The sequence below is a fragment of the Callithrix jacchus genome, chromosome 11, assembly GCF_049354715.1.
Source record: "Callithrix jacchus isolate 240 chromosome 11, calJac240_pri, whole genome shotgun sequence".
NCBI classification, from domain to species: Eukaryota; Metazoa; Chordata; class Mammalia; order Primates; family Cebidae; genus Callithrix; species Callithrix jacchus.
This window is the reverse complement of record NC_133512.1, coordinates 7161720-7174184: the sequence shown is the minus strand read 5'-3', so window position 1 is coordinate 7174184 and position 12465 is coordinate 7161720. Positions and strand designations below refer to the sequence as shown.

General features: G+C 43.8%; 1 protein-coding gene and 1 pseudogene across 1 annotated transcript; both read left to right on the top strand.

Annotated features, from left to right (window-relative positions):
- Positions 1-8713: 8713 nt before the first annotated feature.
- LOC100894579 (uncharacterized) lies at positions 8714-10770 on the top strand (annotated as a pseudogene).
- A 149-nt stretch (positions 10771-10919) lies between these two features.
- LOC100392947 (protein CFAP144P1) lies at positions 10920-11612 on the top strand. The gene has a single exon (XM_003733549.6). It carries the CDS (start codon positions 10976-10978, stop codon positions 11381-11383), a length of 408 nt encoding a protein of 135 aa, XP_003733597.1. The 5' UTR covers positions 10920-10975; the 3' UTR covers positions 11384-11612.
- The last annotated feature ends 853 nt before the right edge of the window (positions 11613-12465 follow it).

Here is a 12465-nt window from a genome sequence, read left to right as displayed (position 1 = left end):
TGGATATGAAATTCTGGGTTGAAAGTTCTTTTCTTTAAGGATGTTGAATATTGGCCCCCACTCTCTTCTGGCTTGTAGGGTTTCTGCTGAGAGATCTGCTGTGAGTCTGATGGGCTTCCCTTTATGGATAACCGGACGTTTTTCTCTGGCTGCCCTTAGCATTTTCTCCTTCATTTCAACCCTGGTGAATCTGACGATTATGTGCCTTGGGGTTGCTCTTCTTGAGGAATATGTTTGTGGGGTTCTCTGTATTTTCTGGTCTTGAATATTGGCCTGCCTTGCTAGGTTGGGAACATTTTTCTGGATAATATCCTGAAAAATATTTTCCAGCTTGGATTCATTCTCTCCGTCACATTCAGGTACATCTATCAAATGTAGATTAGGTCTTTTTACATAGTTTCATATTTCTTGGAGACTTTGTTTAATTTTTTTTACCCTTTTTCTCTAATCTTGCCTTCTCATTTTATTTCACTGAGTTGATCTTCGACCTCTGATAGCCTTTCTTCTGCTTGGTCAGTTTGTCTGTTGAAACTTGTGTATGCTTCGCGAAGTTCTCATGTTGTGTTTTTCAGCTCTATCAATTCACTTATATTCCTCTCTAAGTTGTCCATTCTTGTTAGCATTTCTTCAAATCTTTTCTCAAGGTTCTTAGTTTCTTTACATTGGGTTAGAACGTGTTCTTTTAGCTCACAGAAGTTTCTTATTACCCACCTTCTGAAGCCTGATTCTGTCATTTCAATACACTCATTCTCCAGCCTTGTTCCCTTGCTGGTGAGGAGTTCTGATCCCTTATAGGAGGAGACGTGTTCTGGTTTCGGGTGTTTTCATCCATTTTGCGCTGGTTTCTTCCCATCTTTGTGAATTTATCCACCTGTCGTCTTTGTAGTTGCTGACTTTCAGATTGGGTCTCTGAGTGGACCTCCAGTTTGTTAATGATGAAGTTATTTCTGTTTCTTAGTTTTCCTTCTAACAGTCTGGCCCTTCTGCTGTAGGACTGCTGAGGTCCACTCCAGGCCCTGCTTGCCTGGGTATCACCTGCAGCAGCTGCAGAACAGTAAGGGTTGCTACCAGTTTCCTCTTCTGCTATCTTTGTCCCAGAAGGATACCCACCAAATGTCAGTCTGATCTCTTCTTTATGAGGTGACTCTTTGGATACATGGGGGTCAGGGAGCTGCTTGAGGAGACAGTATGTCCTTTATAGGAGCTCAAATGCTGAGCTGTGAGCTCCATTGTTCATTCAGAGCTGCTGGGCAGGTACATTTAAGTCTGCTACAGCAGAACTCATAAACTCCTTTGTTTTTCCCAGGTTCTGTTCCGGGGAGTTAGGGCTTTATGAGTTTCCATTGTGCTGCTGCCTTTTTTTTCAGGGCTTCCCTGCCCAGCAAGGAGGCAGCCTAGTCACTGTCTGCCTGCAGAGGCTTTGCTAAGCTGCTGTGGGCTCCACCCAGCTGCCCTGTGAACTTTCCTGCAGTCCTGTTTATATGGGTGTAGTTAGAACTGCCTCAGCAATGGTGGCCCACCTCTGTAATGGCAGACTCTCTCTGTAATGGCGGGTTGCCTTGGCAATGGCAGACTATCTCCGTAGTGGTGGAGTGCCTTGGTAATGACAGATGCCCCTCCCCCACAGAGCTGGACTGTCCTGGGTTCAGCTCTGCTTGCTGTGAAACTCTCAACCCAGAGCATTTCCAATTGCTTTTTTTTTTTTAGGGTGGGACCCGCTGAGCCTGATCACTTGGCTCCCTGCCTCAGAGCCTTTTTTTTTTTTCAGTTGAACGGTCGACCCTCTCCCAGGTGTTCCAGTTGCTTGTTGAAAAGGCACCGGGATCTGTGTGATTTCCCATGCGGCAACCCACTGTACTGGCTGAAACAGCGGCACTGAGGTTTGTGGTGCTTTTTTGTCCAGGAATCTCCTGGCCTGGCTCCCTGTTTCAGTCCCCTTTTTAATCAGATGAATGGGCGACTCTGCCTTCCTGGAGCTCCAATCACCAGCTTAAAAGAGTACCCAGATCAGTGTATTTTGTATGGAGAACCGCCACACCAGGGCACCCGCCAAACAGCCGTGCTGGCAACCCATGGGGTTCCTCCACCTGGGAATCTCCTGGTCTGTGGGCAATAAAAATCCATCTGGAAATGCGGCATCCGCTCACCCTCGGTGCTTTCACTGGGAGCTGCAATCCTGAGCTGCTCCTAATTGGCCATCTTGGATCTTCTCCTCAGCGGGATTCTTACAGGTAATCCTTGACTGCTTTACTTCTGATTTTCATAAAAGTTAAACTTTTATATACTTTTAAATGACTTTTGATTCATCTACATCAGCTCTGATGTGCTGAATTCAGACTTTCCTACGTGAACTGACATAAAAACTCCGAGTTGTTTGTCATGTTGGGGGTGCCTGTCAGCCAACCAACAGTCCACTTCCCTTTTTTTTTCTTTCAGCCCAGACAGGGTCTTGCCATGTTGTTGCCCAGGCTGGTCTCAAACTCCTGGCCTTGAGCAGTCTTCCTGCCTTGGCCTCCCAAAGTACTGGGATTACAGATGTGAGCCACTGTGCCTAGCTAAGAGTCTACTTCTGATATTGTCACTATTTTGTCTTATGAAATTATCTGAATATTAATTTGATTTCACCTTCATTATTTTATTAAAATGATTGCAACCTGGAACCATAAATGGGTTGGTGCTGGGGGTAAGAACTGCAGCTTTTTTGTAAGATTAATTCTAATGCAATAAAGATGGAATTCATCAGAGGTAACCAAGTAGCAAATCCTCAGTTTCCTTCAGGCATTTATTGTGAAAGTAAAGCAAAATTAATGAAACTACATGAACTACATCGAAACTATATTAATAAAGTTGATTCTCTGGAACACCAGTGTCCAGTGAAATATAATACAAGCCACACAGGTAATTTTAAATTTTCTAGAGGCCATATTAAAATATTAAAAAGACACACATGAAATTAATTTTGTGATACACTTTATTTAACACAATGTATCAAAAAATATCATTTCAGCATAAAATAAATATAAAAAATTACTAATAAGCAATTTACCTTTTTTTCATATTAAGCCTGAAAAAGCTGGTACTTAGTTTATACTTACACCATGTCTCACTTCAGACATGCCATGCTCTCAGGCACTCTGCAGTACTCACATGTGCTCAGTGACTGTTGTAATGGAGGGCGCGGACCCAGAAGTTAAGGTAGTTAGAAATCTTACCACACAGTAGCTCTCTTGGAATGAAATTCGCTTTGTGACTTAAAGGGTTTATCAGCTTTGGCATATTACATTTTCATAAACTTTTTCAAGAATATCTTATAAATAAAGAGAATTGCTCACATGTTTTCAAGCTATGGCTTCATGGCAATTAGGAGTCTCTAATGAACTTGACTCTTCAACCACATAAAGTTGTAAACCAAAAATAAAATTCTAAGGGCCCCTTCCAACCGCCTGAATGTACTTCCTCCTAGGCCAGGACACTCTAAAAGTTAACCTGAAGGACTGATTCAGACCATGATGGGAAGTGGGGTTTGGACTCATTAGACCTTCCAGCATTAAACAGCAACACACATCCTAAGTCTGATAAGAAACATGTACAATCCATTCTCTGTGAAGACTGCTACCTGGAGGCTTCATCTGCATGCTAAAATTTTGGTCTCCATAAAATTTTGGTCTCCACAACCTCTTATCATAACCCAGATATTCCTTTCTATTGATAATAACTCTTTCAACCAGTTGCCAATCAGAAAAATTTTTAATTTACTTATAACCTGGAAGCCCCTGTTCTAGGAGGTAGCTAGCCAGGCATAGGTGGGGCAGGAGAGGGCTCCCCCAACACCCTTACCAGGAAATTCAGGTGACCATCAGATGATGGGCAGGTGGTTGTTAATGGTCACTCAAAAATAATAATTGGTCACAGCCAACACCAGGGAAAGGCAGTTGCCCTGTGTAGATAGGAGACACCTGTAACTGGTAATCAGCAGCTCTCAGGAGTTGGGCGAGTGAGCTGGGCATGCATGTTAAGAGACAAAAGGTGGAGTATGACCTTCCAGGGGCATTCCACTGGAAAAGGGAGGAAAGCCTCAGGCGGGCATGTGTACAGCTTCTTAAACACACTGTGCATGCTCACCTCCAAAACACAAGGAGGGCACCACACATCACACATGCAGTGGCCCACCCTAAGGGAGAAATCATGGAAAAAGGGACACCAGACACAGGAAGTTTGCCAGCATATAAAAACCCCAAGTCTAAAGGTCAAATGCCTCACTTGTCCTTCTGGTTACCTTGAGTCTCTTCTAAGTGTACTTTCCTTTCATTCATGGTGAACATCTTTTTAATAAACTTTCAGGCTGGGTGTGGCGGATCATGCCTGTAATCCTAGCACATTGGGAGGCTGAGGGGGGTGGATCACCTGTGGTCAGGAGTTTGAAACCAGCCTGGCCAACATGACAAAATGCCATCTCTACTAAAAATATAATAATTAGCCGGACGTGGTGGCACACACCTGTAATCCTGGCTACTTGGGAGGCTGAGGCAGGAGAAATCACTTCAACCCGAGGTGCAGAGGTTGCAGTGAGCCGAGATTGCACCACTGCACTCCAGTCTGGGCAAAAGAGGGATACTTCATCAAAAAAAAAAAAAAAAAAAAAAAAGAATAAAGAAAAAAAAAATCTTCCACTCCTGCTCTGAAACTTGCCCTGGACTCTTTTTCTGCTCTAAGTCCTTCAGTCAAATTCTTTCTTCTGAGGAGGCAAGAACTAAGGTTGCTGTAGACTTGTATGGATTCACTGTCAGTAATTCGGATACTCACTGCCCCTAATGCCCCCGCCTTCAAGTTTTTATGACTGGACCAAACCAATGCATATCTTAAATGTATTTGGTTGATATCTCATGCCTCCCTAAAATGTATACAGCCGAGCTCCACCTCAACCACCGTGGGTATATGTTCTCAGAATCTCCTCAGGGCTGTGTCGCAGGCCATGGCTACTCATACTTGGCTCAGAATAAATCTCTTCAAATATTTTACAGAGTTTCACACTTTTCTTCGACAAAGTAACACTCTTTGGCAAGTTTTCCCTGACACATTTTGCCCATATGTTTATTTAAAATTTTGATTGCGCTTGTTTTAGGAGTATCTCTTGTAGATGCTAAAAATTATAGATACACTGTTTTAATTGTACCTAAGACATTAACTCATTGGGTTTAATTTTGTGATTCAATACACCAGTAAATATCATTTGTAGGTATTATCACTGGAGACAGTTTCACTTTCATTTTAAATGTGCTTTCTTATTTTGTATCTTTGCCACGTGGCCCGTATTTTGTTTTTTAGGTCATCTCACTCTTCTCCCTGTGGCAATGTGAAAATTATTAAGACTGACCTTATTTCAACTTCAAGTAACATACTTAAAAGCAAACATTCCAAGTCATCTTCATTCAACCTCATAAAGCAAAACAAAATGTACTTACTTCTCCCTGTGGAAGATGAGGGCACTCACCCACTTAGACTTCCTTCTATAAGCTTCAAGATTGTGTCAGACCATACTAGGGTTTTTATTTGTCCATTACTGCTATTTTTTACATGATATAGCTTTTCTCTAAATACGTATAACATCTGCATTCTGTATTGTGAATGCTGTTTTTCTATGTTTAAATAATTTGCTGTTTACTGTCACTCAGGCATGGCCACCTAATTTTTAAAGTCTAGTTCAAAATGAAAAGGTAGGGCCTTTGTTCAAAAATTATTAAGAATTTTCAGATGACAGCAGCAGAGCATGAAGCCATGTAGGGCCCATTTCAGCAACCACACCCTAAGCCCAGGAGGACGGCCCTGCTGCCAGTCTTTGCATGCCACTTCCCCATATGTCACTTAGTTTGACTTATCATTTGGTAGACTAGGGATAGACTTTGCACCAGTCCCTGCCCTGCTGGCCCTCAGAGTCCTTCCTCACCTTTCCCCTGCTGTGCTACAAGCCGCAGGGTCTTGATTCAGCTGGTTTTTCAGCTGGACTTGGCCGACAGGAATGTCTGGCAAGACACTGGGAGTATGGAGGAAGGTGAAGCAGAATTTTTTCTCCCAATCCATCCCTCAGCAACTCAGGCACCAGCTCCCCATTGCATAAAGCACTATCTCCATCCCTATGAGGCAGGCCTGCCAGGATTCTAGATCCCTTCAGGCAACTCTGGCCCTTGGCCTGACCCCTTTATCTAGTCAGCCAAGGGGTCTGGGCTAATCTTGAAGTGTCTTAATGTCGTTTGTTATCTTAACTGTTACATGAACAGTGAAACTAAATTCCTTCATTCAATTCCTCCTGTCTCAAATACTCATGAGAAATATACTTCCTGAGTTTATACAAAGCAGAGATGGCTATCTGTTACCTCATATGCAAATGACAACCTAGCATGATATAAAATTCATGAGCCACCTGCGTTTATTTTACTAAAGTTTGGAGCAGTGCTTCTCATACGTGAGCCGTGCATCTGAATCACCTGGAGGGCATATTAGACACTGATTTCTGATTTCTGAGTTCTACCTCCAGAGAACTGAAATTAGTATGTCTGGGATAGTGGTTCATAGAGGTCCAGGATTTATTTGGCATTCTTTCTTTCTTTTTTTTTTTTTTTGAGATGGAGTTTTGCTCTTGTCGCCCAGGCTGGAGTGCAGTGGTGTGATCTCCACTCATTGAAACCTCTGCCTCCTGGGTTCAAGAGATTCTCCTGCCTCAACCTCCGGAGTAGCTAGGATTATGCACCCACCACATTTTGTACTTTTAGTAGAGATGGAGTTTCTCCATGTTGGCCAGGCCTGTCTCAAACCTGTGACCTCAGGGGATCCACCTGCCTCGGTGTCCCAAACTGCTGAGATTATAGGCTGAGCCACCGCGCCTGGCCCAGGATTTGGCATTCTAACAAGATCCCAGGTGATGCAGGAGCTGCCAGCCTACAGACCACATCTGAGTGACATTCCTCTGAAACTTGCTCCGTTATCTGCTAGCATTTAATGCTGCTTAGAAGAAGTCTGAGTTCACCCTCAGGTTTTTAAGCTTAATAGGTGACAGGAGTATTCATAAGGCTATCCTTAACCTTGTAGTTCAGCAGATTTTCCAGACTGTTGTGGCATTAGCCACCCATTGTAAATTTTCTTTTTGATCTGATGATTCTTACCTTCCTTCATTTTAGAGAAAATGTCTTCTTTTTTTTCTTATTTATTTATTATACTTTAAGTTATGGGGTACACGTGCAGATCGTGCAGGTTTGTTACAAGTGCCATGGTGGTAGTTTGCTGCATCCATCACCCTGTCATCTATATTAGGTGTTTCTCCTAATGCTATCCCTCCCCAATCCCCCCGCCCCCTGCTATTCCTTCCTTAGCCCCCCCCAAATTTCTTCTAAAATATTTTTAAGAACATACTTATTTCTGTTTTGTTTGTTCTGTCCTCTATTGGAGGCAGAACCACCAAACTATCCAAACTATCCATATGTTGGCCTCCACTATGGCTCCCTCATGCATGGTGGTTCTCCCAGCTTTCATGTACTTTGGGAGAAGCCCTGCTGAGCCCAGCTCTTCAAATAATTGATGGATTGGGAATTAAACTAGGCACTCTGGCAACTTTGTCCTCCCATACATTTCTTTAAAATCTGTTGTCTACTTAGTGGAAAGTAACTCAGCCCAGCCATGGGTCAGGCTGCTTGCAGAACCTGAATCTGCATAGTGGTAAGTCCACGTAGGCACCTGCTACTTCTTGATCCTGCCACTTGCGTCATTCTCCAGTGAGGAACTGAGCTCATTTCCTTTCTTGGCTTTCTCAGATTCTTAAGCTCTGTTCTCCAAATTGAAGGGACCTTAGAAAGATCTTCAAAAATTCCTGTGCTTTCTCTTCCCTCACTGCCTACAACATGCTCTGTGGAACTACATGTTGACTCTTCCTTCAACCTGGTCAAAAGTAAACAATCTATTGGCTATTGTTTACAATCAATGTGATGTGGTTTGGCTGGGTCCCCACCCAAATCTCATCTTGAATTGTACCTCCCACAATTACCACATGTTGTGGGAGGGGCCTGATGAGAGGTAATTGAATCATGGGGGTGCAGGTCTTTCCTTTGCTGTTCTCATGATAGTGAGTAAGTCTCATGAGATCTGATGGCTTTATAAAGGGGAGTTCTGCTGCACATGCTCTCTTGCCTGCCACCATGTAAGATGTGCCTTTGCTCCTCCTTTGCCTTCCACCATGATTATGAGGCCTCCCCAGCCACATGGAACTATGAATTTATTAAACCTCTTTTTCTTTGTAAGTTCTTTGTCTTTATTGTCGGCATGAGAACAGACTAATACACAGTGAGAGTAGAGAACACGCTTGTTTTCTGCACTATGCATTAACATTTTTGTTCATTTAGGTGATTATAAAGAAGGTATTACTTTTTTTATTTCCCAGTAAGTTTTCTTTCCTAGTTTAAATATAACTCATAAGGAGCAAGAGATATTCCAGTATGAAGAGAGAAATAATGCAGTGTGGTTTTCAAGGAGTCAGAAGAAGCAAGGAGAATCTATAAACCACATTCTTACTCTGAAGTACCTCAGAGTTTGACAGAACAAGTGGTTTCTACTTGAGATACAAGGGAAGCAATGTCCTCAAGAAAAATCCAAGTTACAGTTAAAGCAAGGAGAGGCAAGGAACTGTCAATTAAGAAGCAGTTGATGGAAAAAGAGAAGTTTGCTAATCATGTGGCTGCACTTCCGAAGCACAACTGAAAGTTTTATGCAGCACGGGAGGTAAAGAGTATTGGGCCAAGGGAGAAAATTCAGAATCTTATGGTGATACAAGCACAGGAGAGAACAGGGGACCAAAGGAGCCTATGATTTGAATGGCATTCAAAGAAACCAGGAATGCTCAGCAGAGACAGTTGCTACTTAAGACAAAAGAAAGGGGAGGGTACAGCAGCTTCCTTCCTCATATCTGATGGAGTTAGGCATCTTAGGTAGTGAGCAAGGAAGTCCAAATCTAATCAATCGGTGCTCAGGAGTGGGCGGTCATCCTACCAGCTTGGACCCTGTGTTTCTGGTTCCAGCAAAGATGAAGGCATCAAACCAAGGGAGCACAGAGACCAAGAGGTAAGCTACAAAAAGTACAGCTTTCTCTGAGGCATCCCCTACAAGATCCTGTCCAGAGACACAGGAGGAGGCAATGGTGCTGGTCAGCGCTTTGTGCCATTTTGTGCTCCCTCCTATCTGCCCCCTCTTCTTGGCCCAAGTTCTAGTCCCACCTGCTCACCTACCCCCTGCCTGCCTGCAGTCATTCCCTCTCTTGTCTTTAGTGTCCTCACTGGTAAAATGAACATAACCCCTCTAGTCATGCATATTCACACAGTGAGGTAGATAATGTGCGAGGGCTTTGAACACTAGTAAGGGAAAGAGACTAGGATACTGACTTCCCCAATTCCTACTTCAGAACTGCTCTTCTAGGCCCCAACCCTCTACCTCTGTGTTAGCCCCTGGATCACTCTTGGCCTATGGAGGGGCAAAACTATGTGATACCCCAAGAGCAGGGACCAATATTACAGCCCCTATTTATTTTCTTTGCTATTTCCCATGGTCACTCTTAAACCAAGAAACAGACCATTTCCCTGATTGGTGGGGCCTCCTTGCTAGAACAAAAGGGAGCATATATGCTTCATAATAGGCATTCTGTGATGAAACGGCCCCAGGAGATAACAGGCATTCCATCGTGGAATGTCCTGAGGAGATAAATGCTGCAGTTGGCCTCAGCACATCTCAGTTACTCATTTTAACTCGTTTGAACAAGTGAGTTACTACATCGCTCATTTGGAAAAATGACCAGAAAGCTGCCTCTGATTTCTCGGCCTCAGCCCCAAGCTCCATTTCTTTCTGTTCCTTCCCACTCTCGTGTTCCAGCCCTTTTTCCTTCCCTTACTCCTAAAACTTCCTGCCGTAAGCCTCCTCTCCAGGGCCGTCCACGTTGTTCAGTCTTCCAACCTACCTGTTTGCCCCAGCTGACTAAAGTCACCCCTTCCCAGTACCCTACCTCCCTGAACTCCCTGCCCTTCTCTTCCTCTGTTAATTCCAGAGCATCCGTGTGCCAGTGCCCTGCTCATCAGACACCCCTTTCCCCGTGCCCCCCTATATTTCCCCCTCACCCTTCTCGTAGCCCTTCTTACTAGTCCCCTGTACTCTAGACCCCACCCCCTATCCAGCCACCCACAACCAGACCTGACAGATTACAAATCTCACCCTGGAGAGATGGTTTCCCACCTACTGGGGCAGTTCCCAGGCGATTCAGAATTGCCAAGACTGGATTCCCAGCAGTGACCTGGGGGACACGGGGAATCCAAGACCATGGCAAGTGAACACTGGGCCTGGCCTGCACCTTTCCTCCCCTGCCTGGGCCGCCAGCCTGCACAAGCTCTGCATTTGAACTGGTTTCTCCATAGAACTTGGTGTGTAACCACAGAGCAAGCTTCAGGACCAGGGGCGGAGAAGGTAGAGGAATGAAGAACATCAAATCTGTTAGGAAGGAGGGAAGTGATTGGCCAGCGTGTGGTCCAGTTCTATGTGCTTTATCTTCTCAGTCTGCAAGGTGATGGCAAGCCTTTTTCCTGGCAGTATCCAGAGACGGTTCTAGTAACAAGGCTGGGTTCGGAGGTGCCAGAGTGGTATCATAGGAATGCTGTTGCCTGGAGATGTAGTGGGGCGCCGTAGCCTGGAAGTGACTGGCCAACCCGAGGTCCAGTTCTATGTGCATTGTCTTTTGGGTCTGTGACTTGATGACAAGCCTTTTTCCTGGAAGAAGTATCCAGAGGCAGCTCTCATAACGAGGCTGGGTTCGGAGGCCAGAGCGGTATCCTAGGAACGCTGTTGCCTGGAGACAGAGAGGGACACCGTTGCCTGGAGACAGCGGAAGGCCCGCGGCCAAGCAAGCAGTGAGAGGAATCAGAGAGCACCCGATCCACAGAGCAGCTCCAAGGCCATGGCGGGGCGCCCGAAGGAGAGGGTGGTCACAGATGAGGTCCTTCAGAACCAGATCTTGCGGGAGCTGTACCTCAAAGAGTTGCGAACCCAGAAACTCTTCACGCAGTACCATGTGAATCCGCTGCGCAAGTTTCACGGGTTTACGAGGAAGCCCATGTCTTGGCATGATAACCTGGAAGAACCTGCAGATGCCAGGTTTCTGAATCTCATTCACCACGCTGCCCAGGGGCCAAGGAAGAAGTACCCAGAGGCGCAGACTGAAAACCAGGAAATTGGGTGGGACTCAGAGCCCTTGATCGACCCAGAACGCAGTGACCACAGGCTGAACCACTTCAGGGTCTACAATGACATCACTCTGTACAAAGCTAAAATGTGGAGCTTGGGAGAAGATGATCGCCATAAGTAGCAACTCAGTGGTGTTGTCAGTCCCTGGATTTAATGTCCTAAGTATCCACTGCCTAGAAAAGTAAATATTATTTTAACCCCCCCACCCCCTCTTCCATAATCCATGGATAATGGCAAAAATTAGGAAGCATGAAAAATATGCAGAAGAAAAATAAAAACTGACATTATCTCACCATATGGAAGTGACTAATGTTAGCATTTTAAACAATTTGTTTTTAAAATTGACAATAAATTGCATATGTTTATTGTGTACAATGTGATGTTTTGAAATATGTATACATTGTGGAATGGCTAAATTGAGTGACTTAAAATCTATTCTCTTAGCAAGTTTTAAGAATACAATATGTTCTTATAAACTGTAGTCACTACAGTGTAGACAGCTGTCTTGAACTGACTCCTCCCTCCCATCTAACTGGGATTTTGTATCCTTTAACCAGCATTGCCCAATTCCTAACCCTAACCCCGGGTCATCACCATTCTAATCTCTACTTCTATCAGTTTGACTTTTTTAGATTTAGAAAATGTGATATGTCTACTTAATGGAATACAATTCAGCCTTAAAAAAAAAGAAGGAAATCCTGTCATTTACAGCAATGTGGATGAACTTGAAGGACATTATTTTATGTTACGTGAAATAAGCTAGGCACAGAAAGACAAGTACCACATCATCTTACTTACATGGTGAATCTAAACATGTCACCATTTTAGCACACTTTTATATTTTTCTGTATATTTCAACTTATTGATCTTACATTTTGATTAATAGAAGATTGTGAGCATATATTTTCAGACAGGTGGAGAGAACTGGCAAAATATAATGCTACTTATATGGCATGAACAAAGATTTGATTATGTCTTTTGTCCCAGTGTAATTATGAATAGGGCCTTCCTTCACCTTCGAAAGTCTTAGTGGAAGCAAGGCTAAAAAAAGTTGGGGGAAAGGGTAGAGTTTTACAAGGAAGTTAAGGAATGTTAAGATAAAGTTAGTTGAACAAAAATAGTAAAGCATTATACTGTCAGTTTGAAGCTACCAAAATAAATTTAACATTTTAAATAATTAATGCTAATTAATTTGATTTAAAA